General features: G+C 39.2%; 1 protein-coding gene across 8 annotated transcripts in view; it reads right to left on the bottom strand.

Annotated features, from left to right (window-relative positions):
• Positions 1-25,159, bottom strand: part of BANP (BTG3 associated nuclear protein) — a 244,584-nt gene that overhangs the window by 129,740 nt on the left and 89,685 nt on the right. For all 8 annotated transcript variants that reach the window (XR_012154540.2, XM_073308162.2, XM_073308163.2 and 5 more), the window contains one exon: positions 11,477-11,716. Coding sequence is in view for 7 of the 8 variants with exons in the window: in XM_073308162.2 (XP_073164263.1) it covers positions 11,477-11,716 (240 nt within the window). In the remaining variant the exon portion in view is untranslated. The remainder of the gene's footprint in view (positions 1-11,476; positions 11,717-25,159) is intronic.

Raw genomic sequence — 25,159 nt, 5'->3', positions numbered from 1 at the left:
ATACAAACACACTTCCATTCCATCTGTAATTTTGTGGCTATGGATAGATTCACAGTATAGTAAAGAAGCTCTTTGGATGCAACACATTACATATTGTTAATTAGAGATGGCAAGTATGCAGTGGGCAAAGAGCAGTGAAGGAGGGGGTTGCACACAAGGGCTTAAAAAAAATGCAAGAGCTTCCTGGATTTCATTTTAAAAAAAAAAGAGCACTCTCCTCCTCCTTCTCTTCAGCTCAGCCATCCAGGTGCAGCACCAATTCTCATGTTTAAAGGCATCAGCGTTTCCTAAATAGTCTTTGTTCCCCCTGCTGTAAACTGATCTTGTACATGCACGAGTGACACGCAAAATCTGAGGGGGGATGGGGGACTAAACCTGAACTATCTTTAGGTTCATAACCTAGTTTGAAGCCTTTTACAACAGGAGCAGCCTCCCAGCAGAACTGTGGGGGAAGTTCCTGCACTTGAGATATTTAGAACTAGACTGACCAAAGTACTGGAGTCGGAACAGATGGTATGGAACAATCCTGCATTGGCTGGAAATGGAGGGTGTAGATGACCTAAAACAGTAGAGGTCTTTTCCATCTCTAGTTTCTATAAGTCGATGAACGGATGGCTTCTTGATAGCATATTATGCGCAATCAAGCTAAAAGATATGTTCATGACTGACTGGCTAAACAGTTGTGTTCAGATGTGGAAAATAAATTCACCGTTAGTGTAATGAAAAATAACAGGGAAAGGGAGAAAAAAACATTGCCAATAATTTATTTCTTGAAATTGCTGCCTTAATTTCAGTTTATTAAACAGTAACTGTCCAGGAAAAGTAAATGAGGAGAACACCAGCCAATATAAAATTACAGTATTTCAGATCAAATCTATAAGCAGACGCCAGCACTGGTGCCATTTATTAGAACTGTGGTGCTGAGATAAACTTGATATGCTTTCATATATTCTTGCCTAGCCCAAAAAAGGGTTATCACGTCCCTCCATGTGGCAGCATTTAACTGATTTACAAAGGAGGAGCCATTTGGAACTGAAGCAACACTTCTGCAGCTCCTTATAAGGAATGGGATGTGTTTGTAAAAAGCAGCATTGTGGCATCAGCCCCCTTCCCTGAGACACTCTACAAAAAATAATGGAATTTGTTTGGGGGTAAGAGGCAACATAAAGATGTGCCTCTTCTCTTTCTCTTTAAAGATCTGTTGGATGGCTCTAAGCTAACCAGCACTCTCCTCCATTTGAGAAGGCCATCATTGCCTCCACCTCCTTGTTCCTTTGTTTTCAAGTCCTCCTTTGTAGTAAATACCACTACTAACTGGGAATCCATAGAGCATGACCCAAGAGTGAACCATGATTCAGGTGCTGTGAGGCTATCAAAAGGAGCTGGTTCGTTAGACAGGGAGACCAGAGCAGTGGTCATTAGGGCACTCACCTAGGACTCAGGAGACCTGGTTCAATTCCCCGTCTGCCATATACTTCCTGTATAACCCTTAATCTCTCTGTGCCTCAGTTCCCCTGTCTGTAAAATGGAGATAATAGCACTGCCCTACCTCAAAGCCATGACCTAACACATTGACAGCCATAGAGATAGACTATGGTATCTGACAACAGCAAAAGCTATGAAGGGGGCAGGCAGAAGTAATGGTGGGTCTTCAAACAGACATAGATCAAAGCATTACTGGTAGAAGAAATCTTTCACTAAAAGCACTTCCCACTGCCTTAAAAACAGCTCACCAGTGCAGACACGCACGCCCTATAGCTGGGGCTGTAACAGATTCAGATACTCTGTGAGTCTGGCATAGACGGAGACTCACAAAACACACTATTATTACTGTGTGTGGCACCTTTAAGAGCAAGACATATGGGGAAACTAGTAGCTGTAATATGAGACTACAATATTTGAAGGCAACGCACATCAGTGGGAGACATAAAGGTTATCCTGAGGCACCACATCTGGATCCACATCAATTCCTGCCTGCACTTGTTGCATTACACAGTCTTGAGAGACTGAATTCAAAGGGCTACTCTAGAACACAGGAAAGGTTATTGGTAAAAGAAAGTGTGCATCTTTTATTTCTTTGTTCCTTTTTGCCAGGTTTATTTCTGCTCAGTAAACTGACTGTAGTTAAAGTACCACGTCCAAACCTACTTTGGCCCCTTATGTATGTCCACATACTATATACAGCAGAACCTCAGAGTTACAAACACCTCAGGAATGGAGGTTGTTCATTACTCTGAAATATTCATAACTCTGAACAAAACGTTATGGCGGTTCTTTCAAAAGTTTACAGCTGAACGTTGACTTAATACAGCTTTGAAACTTTACTGTGCAGAAGACAAATGCTGCTTTTAACCACCTTAATTTAAATGAAACAAGCACAGAAACAGTTGCCTTACCTTGTCAAATACTTTCCCTTTACTTTTTTTATTAGTATACATTTAACACTGTGCTGTATTTCTTTTTTTTTTTTTTTTTTCCGGCTCTGCTGCTGCCTGATTGCATACTTCCAGTTCCAGATGAGGTGTGTGGTTGACCAGCCAGTTCATAACTCTGGAGTTCGTAACTCTGCGGTTCTACTGTAGTGCCAGCCATTAGAGGGTTGTTAGTAAGGCAGGAGGCTAATAAGGAACGATCAGTCATTGCCACGGGTTGAAGAAAGGAGAAATCACATCAAAATGTATCCTAAGTAATGGAGCCTAGATATAAAAACTGTGGATTTGAATTGTACCCAATCTTTTCACTGGACTGTTGTTTTTCCAATACTCCTTTATTATTCTCCCTAATACCCCAGCTATGAACTTAAGTATGAAATAGGGACCCACTCTCTTTAGTTTGCCAGTTGTCTTGGAATTAAGGATCGGATGAAATCAGTGTGATGGATGTTTTTAAAAACAAAATTGATATGGCCTTCTACAGTGGGCTCCCTACAGTATTAACCCACCCCAGTTAAAGTACCCACCCTCTTTAAAGAGCAAGATTTTTAGTTTATCTCACATCTACATAACCCTACACAGTTCATCTGGCATGAAAATACAGATTGCTCTATGAGTCATTTAAGCTCTCTAATGAGGATTTTATTAGAACAAGATATTAAACAAAATGAGAACGGCTTGAGTTTCTACCTCTCCTGATGGAATCCAAGTGCCGTATGCACGGCTCCAGGTGTTGGGCCCACGAAAGACTTGTGGCTACATTTGTTTTATCTGGTCGAAACGCTTTTAAACTCTATTTGTGGTTATATTCCATCCTACTACAGAGACCGATCCAATGCATAGAATCAGTGTCCAGACATCACACATGGTGCAGTGCAGAATCATGGAAAGGGAAGGACAACATAAAAATAGAGGTGAGGGGAAAAAATTAAAGGGTGCAAAAAACCATAAAAAAGATGGGAGAGTAAAGAGAAGGTCTAAGGGAGAATGGTTAGGGATCTTTTCTATTTCTGTTATTTTATAAATTAAGTTTGATAGCCCTTTATTAAATAATTATAATAATGGCAACTACTAGCAGTAACCTATAAAGCAGTCACATTGGCACAGTGGTACTAGGGCTTATGGTCTGTGAATGCAGCACTTTCTATTGCTCCTCCTCTGATATTACATGGGGTCAGTGTCCACTGAAGATGAAATTGACCTGTGGAACATTTGTGACTTACGTTATTGTTAAGACCAAAATCCTCAGAAAGAGAGAGGCTGAAGCTGACACAATAAATTAATAGTGATCTGTGTATTTTAAATGACAACTTGTTGCCCAGTCAAGATGCTAATATTTAAAGGGTAGCCTCCTCAGTCATAGAACTGGATATTCGACTTCACATGCACAGCTTATAATACTCAAATATATTTCCTGAGAAGGCCAAAAAATAACAAAAAAATCCCAGTACATGGAATCACTTTGATCACTTCCCTCACTTTTATAAGATTCCCATCTTGAGGTCTCTGTAAACTGTGCAATGCCCAAGTAAAGAGGTTTGGTGGGGGTAATTATGCAGGTGGCTAGAAGCGAAGATGTCCCCATTTCATGCAGCAGAACACTTATACATAGCCATCTAGTGTTTTAGTAGTTGCTTCAGCCCATTGTGCTCTCCTCTGCAGAGTTTTTGTCCAGTGATTGGTGTAGTTCATTGGCTACAGCTCAGTTTTTCTCAAAAGCAGTTGGCACACAATTCACCTGCAGGGCCTCTCCACACACTGGATGGCCTAGCAAGCTGGGGCAGGATACATTTTTATTTTATGAGCTGCTCAGACCAGCACAACTTGTAACATATATTTGGGTTATGTGAATGAATGTCTATACACATACACCGGTCAGACTGGCACAAATTACACAATCAGGCACGAATCAAATGCATTTCCTAATACAAAGATTTGGGTGATCTGCCTCTGCATCATGAGAAGAAAGGTCACGTTAATGAATTTTGTAAAGGAGTAAGGTGTTTAATTCTATTTAAGCTATTCACACTAGTTCTCCTGGACCAGACAAACCTATAGTTCATTTTTCTATCAGGCACTATGTTTACAACTCTTTGAGCTAATCTGGTCACTAAGAAAGACAGATCTACTTTCACCAGTATTAGAAGTATGACCTACAAAAGGACTAAACTTTGGTAACCAAGTCTCTTCCTATAGTATGATTGTGACCTTCCTAAAAAAAAAAATTTAACAGCCACATACCAAGTGAAAAAGAAAAGACATTTTATAGCATAGCTCTGAATCAGACATTCTCAGATGGACTTTAACATAATATGAAAAATGTGGAAGCCTGTTTTCCTACATATATTTTGATAGTGTCACATAATCTGTGTTTTCAATTTTAGCAGTAGATCTATGCTATTTTAAACATCTCTACACAGATGTATTCAAGATGAAATAACGTTAATCCATGAACTGAAGTCAGCAACAGTTTGTGCTGTAATAGGCTGAGGGCAACATTCAGCAGAACAGTACTAAGTTCTCTGCAGAATTACACAGACATTTTTAATCTAATGCCCTTACTTCCGACATTGGTATTGCTCATCATTTTTCAGATTTAGTTTCTACTTCTTTTCAGAAAGAACTTGAAAAAGGCTGCGTAGATTTTGCTTAAACTTTCTACACAGAGAAATTTTCCAGAAAGTTACAAGCTAGAAGAGAGAGGATTTTATGATAGAATTTTTTTCATAGCTATCTTGTTTGCTAATGTGAAAATTATTAGAAAATTGCAAAACCTCAAGTCTTTTTCACATTCAGGCAGTAACTAACATTTAACAGCTTTATCTATATTGTTTGATAATTTAAAAGAACTGTGAAATATTGAAAGTGACTTATAAAGGCACTACTACTACTCCACTAGTGCTCATCACCAACAACAAATTCCCTCTTTTATAGTATTTTCTAAGATCACAAGTAAAGCAATTCAGCAATCCATCATTTTATTGCATTTCTCGCTTTCTACAGTAAAAAATTAGGGTTTGGTTTTGTTTGTTTTTTTAAAAAAAAGCACGTTTGCAGATGCTGTCATAAAACTGCATAAGAGCTAAGCCTACATTTTCAGTTACAATAAAGAAAGTCCTAACTGCTGACATTCTTAGATCATGTTTCACCAGAAAATCCCTACATTTTTGGTAGGGCTGAAGTAATGAGCTACTTAAAGCCATAGTATATTTAAACTGTTCTGGTTACTTGCCCAAAACTTTTTCTCCACTACCACTGTCACCCCACAAACAATTAAATGAAAATATATACCTCCAAAGATAAACTCTGCCTTTCTGTTATGGCAGAACTTATGCAATATATCAAGAATTTTTAATAAACATACATGCCTTCATTTGGGAAAAAGTAGCTTCTGCATGCTATATTTTTCAAAATATTTTCTATTAAATACAGATTTGGTTGGCTATTTTTTTCCCCAGAAAAAGAAAGGGAGGAAAAGCATTCCACTGATAAACTGGAAGATGAAACTTGAACAAAAAGATCTCCATGATGACCTGAACTTGCTAGCTATGATTGGCATATGCTTAACTGATGACATTAGATCTTCATGTAAGTTTAAAATAAACGCAGCACAGTATTACTGCACGGAGCAGCAGCAAACTGCATATTGAGGACAATGATATGATTCAGTTCCCACCCTACTGCTGTACTTAGTTTTTCTTGGAGTTTATGGAACAACACATCAGCAATAAAAGACAGCTGGCCTACAGACTGGTGAGGCCAAGAGAATATGGCACTGCAGAGCTTAGCATTTCTTTCAGTGCATCATTGATAAACTGTAGGAATGAAATCCTGGCCACACTGAAGTCAATGGGAGTTTTACCACTGACTTCAATAGGAACAGGGTTTCACCCTGGGAGTTTATGAATTATTACTAGCGTTGCTAGACATTCGGTTTTCAACCGGAACACCCACTCGAAAAGGGACCTTGGCGGCTCTGGTCAGCATCGCTGACTGGGCTGTTAAAAGTCCGGTCAGCAGCACAGTGGGGCTAAGGCAGCCTCCCTGCCTGCCCTGGCTCCCCGCGGCTCCTGGAAGCAGCCGGCATGTCCAGGAACCGAGGCCAATGGGAACCGCAGGGACAGCGCCTGTGTGGGCAGTGCGAATTGCATAGAGTCGCCTGGCCCCCCTGTGCCTAGGAGCTGGATATGCTAGCCACTTCTGGGATCCACACGGAGCCAGGGCAGGCAGGGAGCTTGCCTTAGCCCCGCTGCACTGCCGACAGGGAGCCACCTGAGGTAAGTGCCGCTCAGTTGGAGCTTACACCCTGAACCTCCTCCTGCACCCCACCCCGCTGCAGGTCGGAACCCCCTCCCGCACCCTAACTCCCTCCTAGAGCCCGCACCTGAACATTCTGCTCCACCCCGAGCCCCCTTCTGGAGCCCGCACACCCTCCCGCAATCCAAACCCGTGCACCATCCTCAGCCCCCTCCTGCACCCAAACTCCCTTCCGGAGCCCACACCCCCTCCCGCACACCAACCCCAGCCCTGAGCCCCCTCCCACACCCAAACTCCCTCCCAGAGTCCACACCCCGTGCCTCCTCGCACACTCCAACCCCCAGCCCAGGCCTGAGTCCCCTCCTGCACCCAAACTCCCTCCTGGAGCCCACACCACAACCCCAACGCCAACCCCAGCCCTGAGCTCCCTCCCACACCCAAAATCCCTTCTGAAGCCCGCACCTCCTCCCGCACCCCAACCCCAGCCATGAGTGCCCTCCCACACCCAAACTCCCTCCCAAGGTCCACATCCCACACCCGCACCCATACCCCTATTCAGTGCTGTAGTAATTTTATGATGCCTTGGCTATGTTATTTTAAGCCTCATTAACCATACAATCACTTTCAGATTCCCTAAACACACTGTATGTGGGTATTCTTGCAACTGTCTATATTTAGGGAGTGTATTCTTCTTTGGATGCATGGGGATTTGTTGCAGAACAAAGACAACATGTTAGTCTAGACACTGAGTGGAGCCAACAGACCTCTGTTTTAGATGCTGTAAAGTACCCCTAACTTCAATCAGGGTTACTTTTACAAAGAATCTCCCTTTTAAATTATATCAGCTTAGTCGTATATTGCCAAAATATGATCACACACTTTCACTTAAGGAGCCTCATTTTCAAAAGCCTGCTTAGCATATACAAATCCAGTAATTGCACACACGAACAGCACTTAGGGCTACAATAATCCCACTTGCGCACCTAAATTTGGGGGGTTGTATGTGCACTTTTTGCAAGCACACTGCTTTTTTTTTTGTTTTTTTTTTATGAACAAATTTTCAAATAAAACCTATTTAGCCTTATAAAAACTTGTGAAAATAATAGTGTTACATTCAGTAACTTTAAAAAGTACCATTTACACTACATAAGTATCTGAAGAGGTCTCCAAAATTTGCAAGAACAAAATTATCTGTAGGTCTTATTAGCCCTTACAGAGCCACCAACGCATTTTATACATGATCAAACAACACTGTGAAAGCCTTTGAAGGCTTTCTCTTACAGAGTGAACCAATGATAGGCCACAGTGCAGCAAGTTCAACAGGATATTTCTAGTTTAGCCCACTGTTCCCCACCACAGTAGTCAGGTGACATCATCAACAAAATGAGGCCATTAGGAGTGTACTTCCCAAACTCAGTCCTTCCTGAAGAAGGAACAGTGCTATCAGGCTCATTAGCAATCACTTTCCACAGACTTTCTCCATGTAACTCTGCATTGCCATAGCAGAAATATAATGATGCAGTATTGAATTCCTCAGAAAAATTCAAACATGCTCTAATTGGTGGGGTTTTTTGTTAAGATTAAAGTTAGCTGGCATTCCAAATAATAACTGCACACAAAAATATCCCGGTACATTAATTTATTCCCACTGTAATACTCTGTAGGTGAACTACATAAAATAATTTCAGGAATGCATAATTCAAAGTTTGTTGCCTATAAAACTCGTTTCAATCAGGACTGTTGCTCATTGTCGCTCAATGGTTCCCCATATAATTCCAAGTTAACATTACTATTTCTGTATACCTAAGATCAGTGGTTTTCAAAGTTTTTTAGGCTGCATACTCCTTTCCAAATAATGTAGTCTACCATGTACCCGCATCTGAAATAGGGTCATAATATATCTATGATTAGATTGCCATGTCTTACTAAATTAAATGCATTGTCCACCATTACAGGATTTTTCTCACTTACCCCCTGACAAGAGCTCACACACTCCTAGGGGTACATGTACCCCAGTTTGAAAACCACTGCTTTAGACAGTATGGATAGCAAAGGTACCCTATATGTGTTATGGCTTGTGTCAGAATTTCAGCTATTCAGAAGGCATTTGCAGGTTTCCCTTGCCTGAAATGTAAACTGTAAACTATACTTATAAAGTCAACTTGGCTGCTGTCATCAAACAATTGGTTGAGTAATCTGCTGCTAGTAACCACAGTGTCATATCAGCAAGGTGCCTACTGCTTACTCACACAGTCAGGCTGTCCATCACACGTCTAAGAACATTTTAGACACTTTATGTACCATAATCTACCTCCCACCACGTCTTGGTTACCTATAAACCTACAGAAAAAACTATATCCCTAATATATATTGCAACTCTGTTTGTAGGCCTGTGATAGCCTTCTAACACTCATCTAGACAAGGAGAAACAATATGAACTCTTTATCATCCTAAGAGTTCCTATCTTGAAACCACATGCTTTATGGTATTTAACTTTTCCCTAAAGTAGGGAAACATTTGTGTGAACTGCAGCGAGCCTGCTACAATTTCCTTCATCTCAGTTTGAGTGAGGTCCACCCTTTGAAATGATACATACTGATAAAAAATAAAATGAGTTTATTCCACTTGGAATTTATACCCTAACCATCTAGACAATCCACACTCCCCATTTGTTTCCAGTTGGTCAAAACTGAGATCCAAGCTCATATTATTTTGATAATGTGAACTGTATCTATATTTCCAACAAAAACAAGTTGATTATTATTTTTTTCATTATTTCAGTTACCACCATGGTTGGGATTTCTCAACTAGAAATGTGCTACATCTGGTATGCTCTGTACCTGTGAACTAGTTTGAACTCAGAGTGGCTTCCTAAACCAAAAAGAGAGCCTGAGAGATTTCTAGGAAACACCCACCATAGACTAATTTAAATTGGTCCTTTAGGATCCTCCCATAAATAGAAGCTAAGAAAACATCTGTCTGGTGGCAACGGCAACAAAAAACACACCCAACTCTGACAGAATGTAATTTATTTTGATCATTTGGGATAGCTGAGCACAATTCTAATGTTACTTCTAATGTTTTCATGACTTAAAAAACAAACCCAGAGTTTGAATATTCACCAAGACTATTCCCCATAAATGTCTTTCTACTCAGCTTACCATGAGCTGTGAGAAACTCAATGAAAACTGTCATGATATAACAACAATCTTTAAAACCTGCAATTCTCTATGTTTCCAGACCCTATCATTATGCTTCTGACCACAGTAAATGGAAAGAAGCATTGTAGTTTGGATGCGGTGTTTCTAAGGACTGACCCAACCTGCCTCCTACACTACAGCAGCATAAGAGCTATACCGACAACATGTTTCTAAATAAGATAATTGGCCTAATCCTGCTATCAGTGAAGTCAAGACAAGTGTTTTCAATTATTTCAGTGAGAAAAGGATTGGGCCCAACATAAATGGACAGTCTCAGCCCAGCTCTTTGGAAGAAGACTGTGCAATACACACTTCAACACCACAGTAGAAGCAATTTCAAACATCCTCTATGTTCCACCATGCCACCTACATTCAGCTGTCTGTCTGAAGAGTGAGAGTGGCAGAAGCAGGGAGGCAGAGCATTGTCTACAACTCACCCGACGGGAAATACATCTGAGCTGACGCCTGAACATACATTCTGAATATGATGCATTTTTTGTCCAGGACTTCCACTGACTGCAAGTTCTGGAATCTACTGTCACTTAGCTTGCTAGCGAGGTTTCCCTAGGATTAGCTAGTTTGGTGCCATAGAGGGGAGGGGAGCAGAGCAAGTTATTTGGAAGATAATGTCTGCTGTTAAATCAAAACCTTGCAAAGTATGCTCAGTGTTACATGGGGGGTGAGCATAAAATACAAAAATAACTCAAGAAGTAACATAATGAAGCTACTTTTTAAGAGCAGAACCACACTTCAAAAAAATGCAGATATTAGAAAAATGAAGTTGGACCATGACTTGTTATAATGTGCTGTAGTTCTTTAGAGCTACTCTCTCTTTGCCACATAAAAATGTATTATTTAAAAATAAATGTGCAGACCAAAATAACTGTAGAGTAAAGGAGGAGTTGGTCAGACTGATGCATGACCTGCCTGACCATATTTCTAGGCTTGGGCTGCTGGCTAAAATAATGTCACCAGGTCAGCCAATCATCTTTCAGGGATTGTACTTCCTATAGTGAGATTCAAAATGGAACCACAAAAAAATACAGAGCATGGAGCAGATAATGAAATATCTGAGCAACAAGCAAGTGGAGGTAATTAGCTAAATTAATGACAGCACATAGGTGCCACAGCAATGGAAGGGTTATTCATACAGAGATTAGACTAAATAAATTGGAGAGATAGATGGCACCAGGATAAATAAAATGGGCCCCACTCTTATTTCAGTAAAGGGCAATGAACATTGTATCTAATGTGTGATGTCCAAAGGACATTTTAATTACTATGGGTTGTTGTGGGGGTTTTTTGAGGGGGGAGGGAGAAGACTAGAGAGCAGGAGAAGGAGAGGCAGGATTGGAGTCAAGAGATGCATACAAATACCTGAGCAGGTTATAACATTAGCCAATACTGAGAAGGCCTCCCCAAAAATATTGAGACAAATAAACCAAAAAAGGAATGTGCATGAACATTTTAGAACACTTGGTTCTAAAGATTTCGCTCTGCTTTTCTCTTTTGCTCTCAATTGTCAGACAAAGCAGATGGAAATCTCTCTATACAGCACAAGATCAGAAACTTCCGGGTTATACTCACAGCGAATACCATAAATCATGAGAGGATCAAGCTGCTTCTTCCCATGCTTCCCTTGCCCTGAAAGGTTGGAGATAGCCTGAATTTCCCGGTGGAAGAGGTAATCTAGCAACGTCAGTGCCATCTTCTCAGCTGTGCGGCAGTTGGTGCTGATATGCAGCATGTCAGCTGGGGTGATGGGGCAACGGACTCGCATCTCAGGATTGTTTTCATCTCCAAGCCATGTCCCATTGGGGTAATCCTCTAAAAACAGAGAACGAGGAAATTCTAAGTGATGGCACAGGCTGCAACAGTTATATTTAAAATGTATAAATATCATCAGCTCTTCCCATTTTCTTTATGTTCTCCCTTAACTTATTTCAAAGCTCATAGTGACTGGCTGGCTCACAAGATTTGTAATGGATAAAGAGTGTTTATCCAACTCACATCAGCAGTGACCAAAAGTGGTTACCATGAACAGCTGTTCTGTGGCCTCCAAAAAATGAGCAATTGGTCTTGGTCCAGATGTCCAACTCACAAATGAAATTAAACAGTCTCTGAAGAGAGGCCAATGAGCAAAAGAACACAGAAAATCTTCTGACCTTTAGTCGTGCTCATTCAGCCCCCTCAAAATAAGGATAAGGGCAAGTCTGTGGGGTAAGGAAGCTGATATCTTAGAGTGAGCCACTTTTCTGGTAAGCCTTGTCCCTCCAACCTCACAAATTTGAATCACAATTTTCCCCTTAAGCAATGCAACAAGATGAGCTTAAGCAAGGCTGACAAGTTGAGAAAATAAATAATTAGTGATGAGGGGTAATTTCCTTGATTAATTACTTAAGGGGTTTACCAAGGACAATCACTCAACTGTAGCTGAAGATCTCAAATTAAACTTTTTGTTTTGTTTCAGACTTACTGAACGGTAGTCTGCATTATTTCCTAAACACGTCATTTACCAAAGGACCAGCCCCAGCACTGAGCATGAATCACCATTCATCTCTCTAGTGTCTCTTTCCTCCTGGTCAAGGGTGAGGTCATTAGCAGAAGAATATGTATTCATTATACTGGCTGCCAGCACTATACCTGAATAGAAGACCGTGGATTTTCCTCTTGCTCTGGCCTCTCATGGTTTGGGAAAATAAATACTCATTTTAAGCTAAGGGAAGCACTGAATTCGTAATGGAAATTAAATTTTGTTGGCAGTGCCAGAAGTCTGTGGATTCAAGCCACAAATCAGAAATTGAACTCAAGTTCAGTGTGGACACCAGAGTCACACCTGGAGTGTGGGATGCAGCTGCAAGGAAATGTACAGTCCCTTTGGATGAGATGCTAAGCCAGGCTGTTTGCTCGTTCCAGTTAAAATGAAATTTCCTGTAACAATCTTGACAATATATGGGGAATAACCCAGTGGTCAAGCCTAACATTTCAATAATGACTGACACAGACTGTTTGGATTTAATTTCAATGTTCGCACAGCTTAGTGGGGTAAAACGCATAAAAGAGACTGAGTTGGGATTCATGCCATTCATTCATGCCATGCTAGCACTTGTATTGCTTTTTTACACATCTTCAGAAAGCGATATGAATATGAAACAGATCTTTTAACTATAGGATTTATTTTTTAAAGACATGTATGTAGTGAAGTATTATGGTATACACAAAGTCACAAATGTCTGTTTTTCATAATCATCCTATTCATCTGCTAACCATGAAAAAGTTTAGATGAATGAGCACTTTTCAAGGTAAATAGGCTTATGTGACCCCTGAAAAAGCATGATCTTTATTTCCAGCTATTGGACTGTGTTAGCCTGCATTCTGTTAAATTATGTGCAAGAAGCAAGCAATAAAATCTAACACAGGAAGAAACTCATGCTCTAAAGATCGCTTTTGAGACAAGATCTCTGGGACTGACTGATGTAGCAAGTATCAGATCCAAGTTTATTGCAATGAATAGTGATAGTATGAAATAAATGTTAAATTATACAGTATTGATACAGAAATATCAGATGGCCATATATCTGTAAGTAAAGGAAAATATTTACCTCCACACATAAACCATTAATGTTAATATCAAACTTTTGTAGAGCATCAAAATGTGAGCACAATGTAATGTTCTAATTATCTTTTTATTTAGACAAATCCAATTTTCCCTAATGAATTTGCTTGTTTCTTATATTTCTGTCACTGGTCTAGAAAAATGAAGAACCCTAATTGTTTTTGTTTACATTTTTTTTCATACCCCCAGCCTGCAATGCATTAGTTACACTTTGCAATGTGCAAGATGGCATCTGCATGTTATGGTAGGGAAGTCAATTGCTCGGATTGATTATAACTTGTTCAGAATGCAACTATTCCTGGCATCTAATAATATTAGAAAAAGATATCCTGCTACTAATGATTAAACTGGACACAGAAGGCAAAGCAGAGAAATGACTGTATGGCTGTGTTCATTTTCTAATATATCTTCTATGTTTTTATTTTCAAGAGAATCTAGCAAACTTGAGCGAACTACTCTATAAACTGCTATCAGAACTCTACTGCCTGATTTCAATTTAGCTCAAATGATTAAAAATATTTCTAATAATATAATTCATAACAATTATAAAGCACCTTTCCATCTGCAGCCATGCTAATGAATGATCTTAGCATATATAAAAAGAAAAAGAAGACTTGTGGCACCTTAGAGACTAACCAATTTATTTGAGCATAAGCTTTCGTGAGCTACAGCTCACTTCGATGAAGTGAAGTGAAGTCCTCCTTTTCTTTTTGCGAATACAGACTAACACGGCTGCTACTCTGAAACTTAGCATATATGAATCAAAGACTTTTTCCATTCACAGAATAATGAAAGTTTACTAGTAGTACTGATTATAGAAGTTACTATGTGTAATTCTACTGTTATTGCTTACAATTTGGAAGAGAATACAGCACTTGATTGTGCTGACCTATACCATAAGCCCTGAAAAATGATTTCAGCTCTTGCATTCACATTGTACTTTCAGAATACTACAATAGATTCTCCCTTTGCCTCTGTATCCCATAGCAGGAGGACTGGTAAATGTGAAATTCTCCAAACAAAAAATGGCTTGTGTGGAACCTTCAATGGCCCTTTTACATTTCTACTCAATGTTTACAGCAATTCTTTGATTCAATCCAAACAAAATCGTCTTGAATGTGTCAGGCTATTGCATTTCTCTGTGTTAGAGTGCTGCCTTTGAAATGAAAACCTTTCTGCGAGACTGACAGACATCTGGAAATGGTACCAAAGTGCTCCCAGTGATGAGAGATCAGTGGGTTAAAACAGCCTAGTATTTCTGCAAATAAATTAAATTGACAGTGTAATTAGTTTTCCTTTATTCAACCCCCAATAATTAACAGGGAAATTGCATCTCAGAATATACCGAAACTGAAGTATCTTCTGCTTTTATAAGGAGAAATTATCCAGAAGCTTTTTTTCCTGAATATGATGCACTTACAGTACACAGAGGAGATACAGAAAACACAAAAATATCTAAAGATGAATCAACATGTCATACTATCTTTAAACTGACAATATAAGAAAAACCTAGGAAAGGATTATCTTAAAGCCGGAGTGTTTTCAAGTTTGACTAGAACTTACCCAAAGTGTAATTGAATCTAAATTCCACAACTATGCCAAAATATAAAGAAAAACAAATAACGTAGTGGAATTTTTTTCTGTAATCTGTGACAACAGATAATGTTACTTATAATATTCTGAACAACAATTCAAATCCCAGAATGATATCAATCACCAGCATTTCCTCTGTGGGTTGGGCAGTTTTTTAATAATATAAGAAATTCAACTGTGGTATTAATTTGTTAAACTTTTTATCTGAATTGTTCATTTATATTTCATTCATATTTTAAGTTTCTGTTGCTTAACAGGTCATTTGTGGGTTTTTCTGCCTTCTCTTAGAAAAACACGTATGTTGTTTCCTTTCCTTATTTTAAAAAAATAGAAAATATTTATTATTTTCATACCAGTGATCCCCGTAAGTACAATTTTATTTCAGAACCACAGAGCATCTTATGAAAAAGTTGCTACAATATTGTAGTGCTTTTTAAATTTATTTTAGTGTTTCAGGGCTTTATATCTTTAATAAAAGTGTACATAAAAATTCACATATTGTAATCTTTAACATTACAAAATACATTGACTAGACACTTCAAAAGGTCTGCCAACCATTCAGATACAGGATACACATATGAGTTTGCAGTTTAGGCTACATATACATATAATATTGCTATACTAAGCCCCAATCCTGAAAACCTTTAAATTCATTGTTAACTTTAAATTATCTTTCAGTTCAATGGTACTATTCACATGCTTTAAATTAAGCTCATGCATAAGTCTTTGCAGAATCAGGGGAATAATTAGCTAGCATTTGTGTTACACTCAAACTTTATGCAGGCTATATAGCTACTAAGTATCATTATTATACACATATGCATTATTATTTATACAGTATCATGGATGTAACAGGCACTTTACCCATAGAAAATAAGACAAGGTCCCAGCCCCAAGGAGTTTTCAATCCATTTTGGTTATTTTTATTTAGTTCATCTGCCAAGGTCTGATATGCAAGTGGTAGAGGAGAACGTAAGAGTAAAGGTGAATGGTGGAAGAATCATAGAGACGATGGAGTTTTCAGAGAGGATTAGAGGACAGGGAGGTTGCTAGCCATAGGGGAGTTAGGTGTCTGTTCCAGTCACATGGAGTGGCATGGAAGAAAGAATGAGCGGATGGAGTAGTCAAAAGAAGAATGAAGGCCAGTGGAGTTGGAATGGAGGGGGTTCAGAGGGGAATGATTCTGGCACACAAATACTACAGGGGCAGGCAGTTTAGATTAAAAGCCAGATTTTCAGTTCCCAACACTGGCAGCACTCTAACTACAGGAACTACACATGCAATTAACCAATTATTATTATTTAATGTGTATATTGGAGTAGCCAGTGGTTCCACCTATGCCTGGCGCTGTACAAACACATATAAAGCCCTCGACTCTAACCTTAAGAGCTCCAAATTTTAAAAGATAAAAGAAACAAAAAGGGTATAGGAACAGGGACACAGTCAAATATACAAATACATTTTTAAAAATAATTATATATTTACAAAAACATTGGCAACTCTCCCCATCTGCCCCTCAACCTAGCTGTTCTTCATTGGTTAATGTCTTATATGCCTGGCAGCAAAGGTGGGTCTTGAAGAGGGGGCTTTACAGATGTGTACACCAGGAGAGTGTTCCATATAGAAAGGGCTGAAGTGAGAGTAACAAAGGGGTGGGCAAAGCTGGCATTACTGGTGGAGCAGACTAGGCAGAGGAGTTAGATGCATACAGTAACTGAATATTGGCAAAGCAGTTATGTGTGCATGCAGTTAGGTGTATACATTTAGGTTTGGATCCACATTCAGATCCTGAACCTCTTCTCCAAAATATTGGTGTGTGTAGCGGGGGGGGGTGTTCAGATCTGGACTTTTAGGCTCATCGCTACTTTTAAATACAGAGTTTTAAGACATGCTGTTTATGTCTGGATTGCTCTCTTCACTAATTCAGGAGCTCAGTTCATGACACTGATCAGAACTTCTAGCTCTTCTTCACTATTCTTTCAAGATCATACATTTTCTTTTCGCTCCATTCTACTGCATAGAAAAGCAGCTTGCTTTTCAATACCATTCTCAAATCCTTCTTAGCCATATGATGTTAATTTCTTTCATCTCACAAGACAGTTGGCCATTCACTGTGACCAGAGACTCTACTGGCTTCAAAAAGAATGTGTGTGTGTGAGAGAGAGAGGTGGAGTGAAAGGGGTGTTAGGATCTGTTGCACAAACATTTGTTGATGTAGAAACAGAGTAGGGGAGTTAAAACTTTTCGTAAAGAGAAATGCTTGCGTCAAGAGAACAAAAAACAGACAAGGTTTGCTGCCGTTTCAGCCTCTGTAGAATACTTTCTGATGTGTGTGCATGTGTGTTTTTCCTGCACAGGGAGATGGTTGACCCTTAACTGTTACTCACTTCTTTCTTCTGGGATTCGTTCCCTTAACTAGCTTGATATATGAGTATTAGCAATAAGACTAGAAGCAAAGCTAGGTTCCACTCTCTCGCTAGGTGCCATCAATCATCCCTTTAAAACAAAGAAAAAGAAAGTGAAACACCTGCCCATGTAAATATTTGAAGAATTAACTTGTTCCATTATTCAGAATAGTTTTATTTATTTTACTAACAAAGCTGGGTGCAATTCTGGCACTTATGCCAGAGGAAAACGCCTGGTAGCTACAGTACAAAGGCACAAAGCAGAATTAATCTTCTGAAAATAAACCAATTCCTACTCTACAAAAATAAACTCCTGTCTCCAGAGAAATTAAATAATATTTTGGCAGATTTGTAAGAGAGTCAACTTTAAAAAAAACAAAAAACACCTCCAGCAATTAGGCTGACTCCTTTGCCACTGCAAGAGTTCAAAGTGGCAGTGATTAACGGAAAGACTTTAGAGTGCAGACTTTATTAACTTCCAATCCTAGCACAGTTAAAACCAGGTTTATGCTTGAGCATCGCAGACTGAAAACAAGCACTGTTAAAATCCAGGACTAGTCACATAACATGAACCTTACAGAAGAGAACCCAACAGAACTAGTTTTAAATGTATGCTCTCCAAAAGACATTTAAGCAAAAAAAGTGACAGGCAAAAAGAGACACACAAAAACATAAAACAAGTTTATTCATAGAACAGGAACGTTGGCTACAGCACTTGGGTTTCTCCTGTATTCTTTTGGAAAAATATATATTTAATGTCAAAAGATAGTTAGAAGAGACCTATGTTTGAAGCCTCATCTGACAGATGGCACCAAAAATTGAATTACATGAAGTAGATAGCTCCGATATACTTCAATGAACCCATACTCTTCAGGCTGGAAGATGACTGCACTACAAAGTGAGCCATTCAGAATACTGTATATAAACATCATCTATTTTTTCCATCACTGAACATTTATTTGTGATCCCACATATATTAAGGGGAAAAAACACATGCACATCAGTATCGAAGCACTTGTATAGGCTTAAGTTCAGCAAGGTATTGAAGTGTGTGCCTAACTTTAAGCACAAAGTCAAAGGGATTACTCACATGCTTAAAATAAGGCACATGCTTCAGTACCTTGCTGAATTGGGGACAGAAAGAGGAGACACATACTTAGTGGCTCATGGTGGGCTAGGGAATTTAAACGTAATTTGAACAGCCATTATTTAAAATTGTTTAGATGTAAACCTGGATAACATTCAAAATATTAACATTTGTGGATTTAGATACACTCAGAAAACTGTTTAATGTCATGTGCTTAGACAATCTAAGCTGATTAAGTTATGCACACTTTCCAGTTTCTCTTTCCTTTATTATATCCAACTTTACACTTATTGACTTGGATCTGCATTATTATTAGGGTCATTTTAAACACTGGAAAGACTCCTGAGCACTATTATGCCTCATTTCTCTATTTCTCTGTAATCGGAAAAATAAATAAAAATCTTTTCAAAACAAGAAGGAATTTAGCAGAAACATTTGGCTAGAGAGTTTTGTTTCTTTAGTTTTATTTGGCTTTAATAGGTCACTGAGGAGTTCAATAAAGACGGTTCTCACAAGAACTATGCTCAGTATCCTAATGTCTACTATAATATAGCTTGGGTTTAATGTAAAAAATAAACATTTTGGGGTGAGGATGTGAAGGCTTAGGTGGTGCAATGCCGTTGTGCACCAGCCTTTCATATTTTAATATAAAGATTTAATTTTGATATCACAAGTGAAATGAATTTGAAGGTCTCTAATAAGTTACCAGTGGGCACTGCTAAAAATCACAAAATCAGCACAGATTTTGCTGTGACTGTCAGCCTCTGCTCAGAAGGAGCTTTGACACTACAAAACCAGCATTGCTGCAAGTAGGACTCAAAAACTGGGAATTAAATTGGTGACGTGAAAGAGAATCCTGAGGACAGACCAGCCTAAACCTCCAGCCTTCCAATTTGGATAAGCTGTTGGTATCCAGAACTGAAGGTGACAAATTCTGAACACCACTGGCCGGTTATAGTATAGGGATAACCGTTGCAGAGGCACTTTTGTGATAAAGCACTTATATTTAAACAGAACTTTTTGCACTGTGCTGAACAAATCTGTGTGGATCAGATTCCCCTCTTCTCCTCCAAAAAAGATAATTTTTAACCCTAGTTGCAAGACAGCCCTGAGACCCAATAACTGAGCTGTGCAAAGAAAACTTACACAATACCAGCCTACACTATACCTGCCTTCAGGCAGTATTATCAATATCTAATTACTACTAACCCTGTAAAATTTGTGTCAATAACACATTCCAAAAAAATGTTTAAAAGTAAATCTGTCTCTCAATACATAGAAAATAAAGCTTCAGATCCCACACTCCCCTGGCTTTACTTAAAAGCCTAAAGCAACTAATTTTGCAGTTTTATTTTAACCACATAAGTGGAATGCTCTGAAATTTAAAAATGCATCTTCACATACCTCTGAGACTCTACCAGCTGAGACAGTATGTTTCTTGGTAATTCAAAGTCTCGACTTTAGCTTAGACATTTAAAAGAATAACTGCCTTTAAGCCAGCATGAAGAAACTGACTAAAAGATGGGGCATCTTACGGTATAAACAGAACAGGTCATGCTTTTTTTTTTCATCCTAGAAAAAGAATAACAACGCCATTTGTTGTCAGAGATCTCAAAGAAAGACATGATGCAGCACCCTACCAAATGTAGAATACATTCACTATACAAAGGATATCAGCAGCTCTACTTCATAGGCTTATGCACAGTAACCTAAATATTTCAAGACACCATAAACAGAGTATGTAAATATAATGTATGTATAATATTACTTAACACTTAAATAGTCCTTTAGATTTTGAAAGTGCTGCACCAATATTAACCAATAGCCTTCCCACAAATCCATGAGATAGGAGGATAAATATATAATAATCATAATATTTTAAAATATTTTACTCTATGGCTTGTTCACACACATTCAAATTTTGAGCAGTGTTGCTTAGTTGCAACAGCTTATTTAAATCACATGGTATTTCTGTTCCTTGACTGGATGAACTGCAAATATGTACACAAATTAAAATTTCCGTTTCTGCCAATACTCAGACGTGTAACTGTGCAATGAGATTTCCTGGAAAAAAAATATTTAAAAGTAAAACTCAGTGCCTTGAATGTTCACTGAAAGCAATGCACAAAAGTTGCATGAACACATCAGAAGAAAATTCGTTGAAAAATTACAATGAATATTTTTGGACAATTTTTTGCATTATTTGCCCAGATGTACTCTGCACAATAAGAACTGACCAGATTATGAGTAACAGAGGACCGAATAGGAGAAAATTCTGAAGCTCCAGATGGGATTAGTTTGAGTTCAAGGCTTAGTAGAAATAGTACTCTGTGAACTGCCTATGCAGCCTTTACACACACTAATATTTGCAGTTCATCCAATCATGGAGCAATAGCAAGAGATTTACCTGAACAATCGCAACTAAGCAACAGCTCAAATTTTGAATACAGTATTTGAAAACATCTTTATTATTATTTACTTCCTAACTGAACTGTGGATTGACATCCTGCAATACATATCGCTGTTTATTAGGAACTTATTTTGGGGCTAACAGCCACACTGCATAAAAGTTAACAAGAACTCAGACTACTGCAGCTTAGTGAGAACACTACACAACTGTCAAAGCATTAAAGATAATACTACAGCCCTATCTTGTCTTCTCCCCTCTCTCAAGCACACAAGTAGAGCTTACAGCATTGTGAGCTAAGAACAGGGTTGCTAGGTTTTGTCACAACTGTGATGTTTTTTTAAATGTTCGGTTGTTTGTTAAATAAGTTAATTTGTAAAAACTCCAAGGCTCTGAGAATCCTGCAGGTTTAGTTTGCAAATTCAACCTTACAATTTGAATTGCAGGGTATTCACCTGGACATTCAAATTTGACAAAATCTGCTAAAATCAAAGGGACACCATGCCCCTGAGCTCTCTAGAACAGCCTGGCAACAGGCATAGGAGTGTTTGCCCCTCTCCTGTTGCACTATTGGGAGACAAGCTATTTGTGCCTCTCTCGAAAAGTCCCTTTAGGATGTGAAGAAGGTAGTGATCCATACACAGTGGCCTCCCAAATAGTAAACAGTCCATCCAACATCCCCAAAGAACTGGGGAAAGCAATAGAACATGACATGAAGGCAAGTGCCTTTGGGCTCACTGGGATTCGATTTGGAGAGAAAAAAGCAATGGAGTGAAATCCTAGCCACACTGAAGCCAATGGCAAAACTCCCATAGGCTTCAATGGGGACAGGATTTCATCCAAGGAAGGGAGGTGCGAACAACCTTTGCCCACATTCAGAAATATACTAAGCGTCAAGCCCAAACTCAGGCTAACTGTATTTGAGGTTTGATACAAACATTTTGCATAGCATACTTCTGAACTACATCATAAAAATGAAAAGGGTAGGTGTTAAGAGTGCTGAAGTACAGGAGTATTATTTTTTGTGTTTAAAAAGAGCAGACTCTGAGGGAATGCAGAATGTTTATTAAAACCCTCTACAGGCAAGAAGAATCAACTATATAAAATACTGGGGCAAATCATTTAAGGATCAATTAGGCAAGGAACAATATTTCAGCAGATTCATTCCAAAACATCTAAGAGTCTAAAGCAGGGGGCGGCAACCTTTCAGAAGTGGCGTGCCGAGTCTTCATTTATTCACTCTAATTTAAGGTTTCGCGTGCCAGTAATACATTTTAACATTTCTAGAAGGTCTCTTTCTATAAGTCTATAATATAGAACTAAACTATTGTTGTATGTAAAGTAAATAAGGTTTTAAAAATGTTTAAGAAGCTTCATTTAAAATTAAATTAAAATGCTGATCTTATCAGTTTAGTGTGATCCTTGCCCTTGCTTTTCCTTGCTGAGTTTTCCAATGTCTGGCATGTATTTGGATACTTTAAGCTGCACACAGGCTTCTGAGTGATCAGCTGTTAATTGGCTCCGAGAGGGACAGAGGACAGATTTCATGTGTGAAAATACCGGTTCACACAAGTATGTGGATCCAAATGCTGAAAGCACTGCAAACTTAATTTTCTTCAAACAGTTTAATTTCACTGGCAGAGACATCCAGCAGGTCAGAATACAGGCCCCATGATCTCTCTCAGTAGTTTCAAGTGCACTCCGCAGATCTCCAAACTTTGATGCCCACAGTTCTGAGCTTTTTAACTGAATGAGCTGCATTTCGAAATCTTCAACACCCATCCACTGATATACAGACAAATGCAAAGCGCTTTCGTTGAACTTTTCAGGTTTAATTAGAAAAGAAAGCATTGGGCCAAATCTCTGGAAATCTTGAAATCTGTCAGAAAATTCTGATTCCAGTTCTTGCATGTACATTCTAATCTCAACGTTAAATGCAGTGCGCTGTTCCACGTGGTGTGATCGTGATGTAAGCAGCAAGTCAGGACTTAAAAATAACCCAGTACAGTGGCGCTGGAACAATTCTTAAGGTGGGGGTGCTGAGCTGTGCCCCCTCTTGCCCCGTCTGCTCCCCTCACTGCCCCGGGCCAGCAGCCAGGACCCCAGGCCGGCAGCAGAGGCCCCCAGAACGGTGGCTGGTAACCAGGGCCAGCAGCAGGCTAAGTGGGGCTGGCAGACGGAACCCTGACTGACAGGGGGCCGGCGGCCAGTACCCCAGGTCAGCAGCAGAGCCCCCGGGACCGGTGGCCAGGATCTGGGCAGTGTGAGTGCCACTGAAAAATCAGCTCGCGTGCTGCCTTTGGCATGCATTTGCCGCCTTTGGCACGCATGCCATAGGTTGCCTACCCCTGGTCTAAAGTGCCAACAGAAATCAAATTAATTAAAAAAAGATGCAAGGGAATGGGACTAATTTAAAAAGGGGGGGAAAGTAAGTAAAACTCTTGATACAATAGGGAAATGGAAATAAGCAAACTCACTAGCACAAGTGACATCAGCAGGAGCATCCAAACATAAAAGAATTGATCCTCTGAGGAAAGGGCCTGGGGATTCAGAGACAAGTGAACACAACAGATATAGAGCAGCTAGTTTGCATATTTCCTCCCCCCACTTTTTAATTTATCTTCCTAAATCAAATAGTTCAGAATGAAAAATGAAGAATTATGAAAGTGCCAACCAGAAGGTGATTAAATAGTTAAACGATCCAATGATTAACAAGGCTGCACATTTGAACCCCACGCTCATCCTAGAGTACTAAAAGCTTTAGTAGACAAATGGAACACTCAGTTTAAGAGAGTGCCTCAAGTAGTGGAAAATGGTTGTTACAAAGCTATTAGTCAATACAGGGACTTGGATTCTAAGCCAACTACACATCAGTTTTGATATCAGGCACACAAAAGCTGTTATTTAATATTTTTTGTTTGTGCCATAAGTGTTCCTGCCGCTCCATAGACAGAACAAAGAAAAGCTACCAGCTTCAAAAAGTTTATAATCTTGGAGCTGGTCATGCAAACTCTTCTTTACATGAGTAATCCTGACTCACGCATGTAACCTCACTGAAGTCAGCAGAACTCTTTGATCAATCCAGAACTACTCAGGTCAGTAAGGGTTTGAATGTTCATCTTTTAGGTTAGATGCAATGGATGGCAAGGTGAGATGAGAGAGGTTTGTACAAAATGATTGCTTGTTTTCCTCAAGGTATGTAATACATTTCTTAACATATTAATTAATTTATATTTGTTTTCCGTGGAAGTGAGGGTTCCAGAAAGGCTGTAAACCCAATTTGTGTGATCAAACAAAGGAATTGTAGGTAGACGTTGTTTGATTAAGGATACCAACAAGGTTTATATAATAACAGCATTTTATACTTATATAGCATATATATATATATACTTTTAAGGAAGGGATATGAAAGTTCTTAAATTAGGTAGGTATTACTGTGACACACTCTGTAGGATTTTATAAAAATATGCTAATGAGTGTGAATATGATGTAACTGGAATATGCTTCATACAAAAGGTCTCTTGTAAGGTATCATTACAAAGCTTATAATCTACTGAGTGTGGTCACTGTAGTTGTATAAATGTGTCACTCTTGTATCTGAAACTAGAAATATGAAATAGAACTCTGAGGGCCTACTGTAGTTATGCAAAGTGTGGGCCATTAATGGTGGTTTGGAATCTTGAAGGCTCCCAAGGGGTGGGGGGGAACAGCTGTGCATCTCTCTCTGTCAGTGTTATAGAGGGCAAACAATTTATGAGTTTACCTCGTACAAGCTTTATTCAGGGTAAAACAGATTTATGTAGGGTTTGGACCCCATTGGGAGTTGGGCATCTGAGAGTTAAAGGCAGGAACACTTCTTAAGTTGCTTTCAATTAAGCCTACAGCTGTTGGGGGACGTGGTTCAGACCTGGGTCTGGGTTTGCAGCAGGCTAGCAGGTCTGGCTCAAACCAGGCAGGATGCTGGAGTCCTAAGCTGACTGGGCAGGAAAACAGGGGCAGAAGTAGTCTTGGCACATCAGGTGGCAGCTCCCAGGGGGGTTCTGTGATCCAACCCACCACAATTACTATCTCCACTTTACTATTAGGATGAATGGAGGTGGAGAAAGATCTGGCTAGTCCACAGCAGAGACAAGACTAGAATCAGGAATCCTGACTCCAAGTC

Source organism: Lepidochelys kempii, chromosome 12 (assembly GCF_965140285.1).
Source record: "Lepidochelys kempii isolate rLepKem1 chromosome 12, rLepKem1.hap1, whole genome shotgun sequence".
Classification (NCBI taxonomy): Eukaryota; Metazoa; Chordata; order Testudines; family Cheloniidae; genus Lepidochelys; species Lepidochelys kempii.
The sequence above is the reverse complement of the archived record's forward strand: the minus strand, read 5'-3'. Positions and strand labels throughout refer to the sequence as shown.